General features: G+C 46.0%; 2 protein-coding genes across 2 annotated transcripts in view; both read right to left on the bottom strand.

The window, feature by feature from the left end:
* Positions 1–2,413, bottom strand: part of EEF1G (eukaryotic translation elongation factor 1 gamma) — an 18,293-nt gene that overhangs the window by 9,051 nt on the left and 6,829 nt on the right. The gene's annotated exons all lie outside the window — the stretch shown is intronic.
* The window catches only part of LOC102856703 (poly(U)-binding-splicing factor half pint-like), a 4,173-nt gene continuing 2,122 nt past the window's right edge, over positions 363–2,413 (bottom strand). The window contains exon 3 of the mRNA XM_006899855.1: positions 363–425. Within this exon, the coding sequence (XP_006899917.1) occupies positions 363–425 (63 nt within the window). The remainder of the gene's footprint in view (positions 426–2,413) is intronic.

Below are 2,413 nucleotides of genomic sequence, written 5' to 3'. Positions count from 1 at the left end.
GGCTGCTGGTGCCAAGACTGTTGACTGTGGAGCCAAGCAAACTAAAGCTGTGTACAATCTCAATCTCTTCACCATCCATCCTGATGCTGCCAATTGGTTATCAGAGGAAAAATATATCTCCTGCCATGGAGACAGGCGAGGGGCGTATGTACTGGTTCTGTGTGCTGGGGTTCACTTTCTGTGCCTGAACAGGTTCCATGCCTCCTTACCCACCCCAACGGGCAAAGGCTCACAAAGATGCTCCCTGAGAGGCCCCTGGTACAGGGTTTGTCATAAAAAAATTTCTACTGCCATCAAGTCAATTCTGACCCTACAGAAGTGTCCCACCAAGGACATCAGGCTTGGAAAAGCAGAGATGTCCATCAGCAGGATGGAATGGCAGGCTGGTGCCCCGGTGAGGACGGTGCAGAATCCGACAGGGTCTCCTGCTGGACAGAGGGCCACCCGGAGTCAGAGGCAACCTGACTGCACCCAAGAACACTCTTCGTGGAAGTAGGTGGCTGTTTATTTTTGGTTAGCAACGGAGCACTTCACCACTGTACACCTGGGTCATCTTTTCTATGCTCCTATCCATTTAGAGGAGTATCTCAGAGACACTGTGGGTGCAGTCCCAGACCACTACAGTAAAGCAAATCACAAGTACCACTTTGTTGGTTTCTTAGTGCAGATAGGACAGGGTTCAGATCTGCTGTCCACATGGTCAGTGCACATTACCTAACAGCACAGCACACACAGTGTTTACATCACACTGTAACCTACGAAGCATGCAGAAGCATTATGAAGTCTGAACTATCATGCTACTGCGGAGGGGGTGACCGAGAGTACTCAACGCAGCTGCAAAAAGTCAAGAAAAATAAAAAAAAAGAAAGAAAGAAAAATCGTTTGTTTAGCATACTGTGTTAAAAAAAAAAGACTAATACAGAAGTGAGTACGGTGACTAAGCCACACCATTCCTCCTTCAGAGACCAAGAGGGCTACATCTCTTTAGTGATGTTATGCGTGAAAGAATGGGAATCTCAAAACAATTGTGCTCAGGCAAAACTGTACCATTCGCAGACCAAAAAGCAGTTGTGTGAACAGAATAAAAGACACTACAAGGTTTAAAATAAGCAAAGGTGTGCATCGGGGTTGTATTCTTTCTTCATACCTATTGAAACTATACTTAGCAAATCATCCAAGCAGCTGGACTTTATAAAGAACACTGTGGCATCATGACTTAAGGAAGATTCCTCAACACACTCTGAAGAACATACAACCTTGCTTGCAGAAAGTAAAAAGGAATATACAAAAATAAAAGGGACTACAGCTGTCATCTCAACATAAGAAAATAAAAATCCTCACCACTGGTAACAGGGAACCTCACAGATGAAGTAAGGTTGCTTCATTCTATTTGGACTGACAAATAATACTCACCAGCAGCCAAGAGATGAAAAGACATGTTACTGTTAGGCCCAAGGTCATAGGGGAGAATAAAGGATTCAGAGATCAACCACAATACAATGTCCCTCCCTTGTTTGTTGTTATGTGCCCTTGAGTGGCATGCAACTCACTGACCCTATGTACAAAAGCCCTAAACCCTGCTCTATCCTGTGCCAACTTCACTGTCTCCAAAACACCTCCTCCCATTACCCCCATCACTGAATCAGTCTTCCTTTCCTGTGCTGTCCCCTCCATTCATCCACGCATGAGGTCCTTCTCCAAGGACTGGTCCCTCCTTGCAACATGCCCAAAGCATGTCAGACAAAGCTTCAGAATCCTTACCTCCAAGGAGCAGCCTGGTTTCACACTCACTAGGTTGAACCTGTTTGTTCTCCTAACACTCTGATATACTCAACACTCTTCTCCAGCACCACAGCTCAAAGGCATCAATTCTCTATCATCTCTAGACACTATCCAGGCTCTCAGCACAGCATGCAATCAAGAAGACTATGGAAAGATCAGGCACACCATAGTCTTCAGCTTGACATCCTTGCTCTTCAAGGCTCCAGGAGTTGACAGGAGAGGGTTTAGAAGAGGCCATGGTACTAGGGATGTTATAGCTAATGTTAGATGACTCTTGGCATAAAGGAGAGAATAATAAGAGGACCAATCTGTGACTGTGTGGATCACAACAAACTGTGGCTGACTCTAAGAAGAACGGGAATCCCAGAACGTTTGATTGTACTTATGCAAAACCCATACTTGAACCAAGAGGCAGTTGAACAGAGCAAGGAGACACTGCATGGTTCAAGACTGGGAAGGGTATCTGCCAGGAATGTATTCTGTCCTCCCTTAAGACTCTGCTATAAAAACCTGCCCCTCAGGGGAGCTCTGGTGGCCTAGTGGCAAGAAGCTGCACTGCAATCCCAGAGGAGCATGGTTCGAATCCACCAGATGCTCTGCCGGGAAAGGAGGGACAATCTCCTCCTGTACC

The sequence above is a fragment of the Elephantulus edwardii genome, unplaced genomic scaffold (genome assembly GCF_000299155.1).
Source record: "Elephantulus edwardii isolate Elephantulus edwardi_28Jun2011 unplaced genomic scaffold, EleEdw1.0 scaffold00268, whole genome shotgun sequence".
NCBI lineage: Eukaryota > Metazoa > Chordata > Mammalia > Macroscelidea > Macroscelididae > Elephantulus > Elephantulus edwardii.
Note: the sequence above shows the minus strand (reverse complement) of the source record. Positions and strands in the feature narration are given on the sequence as shown.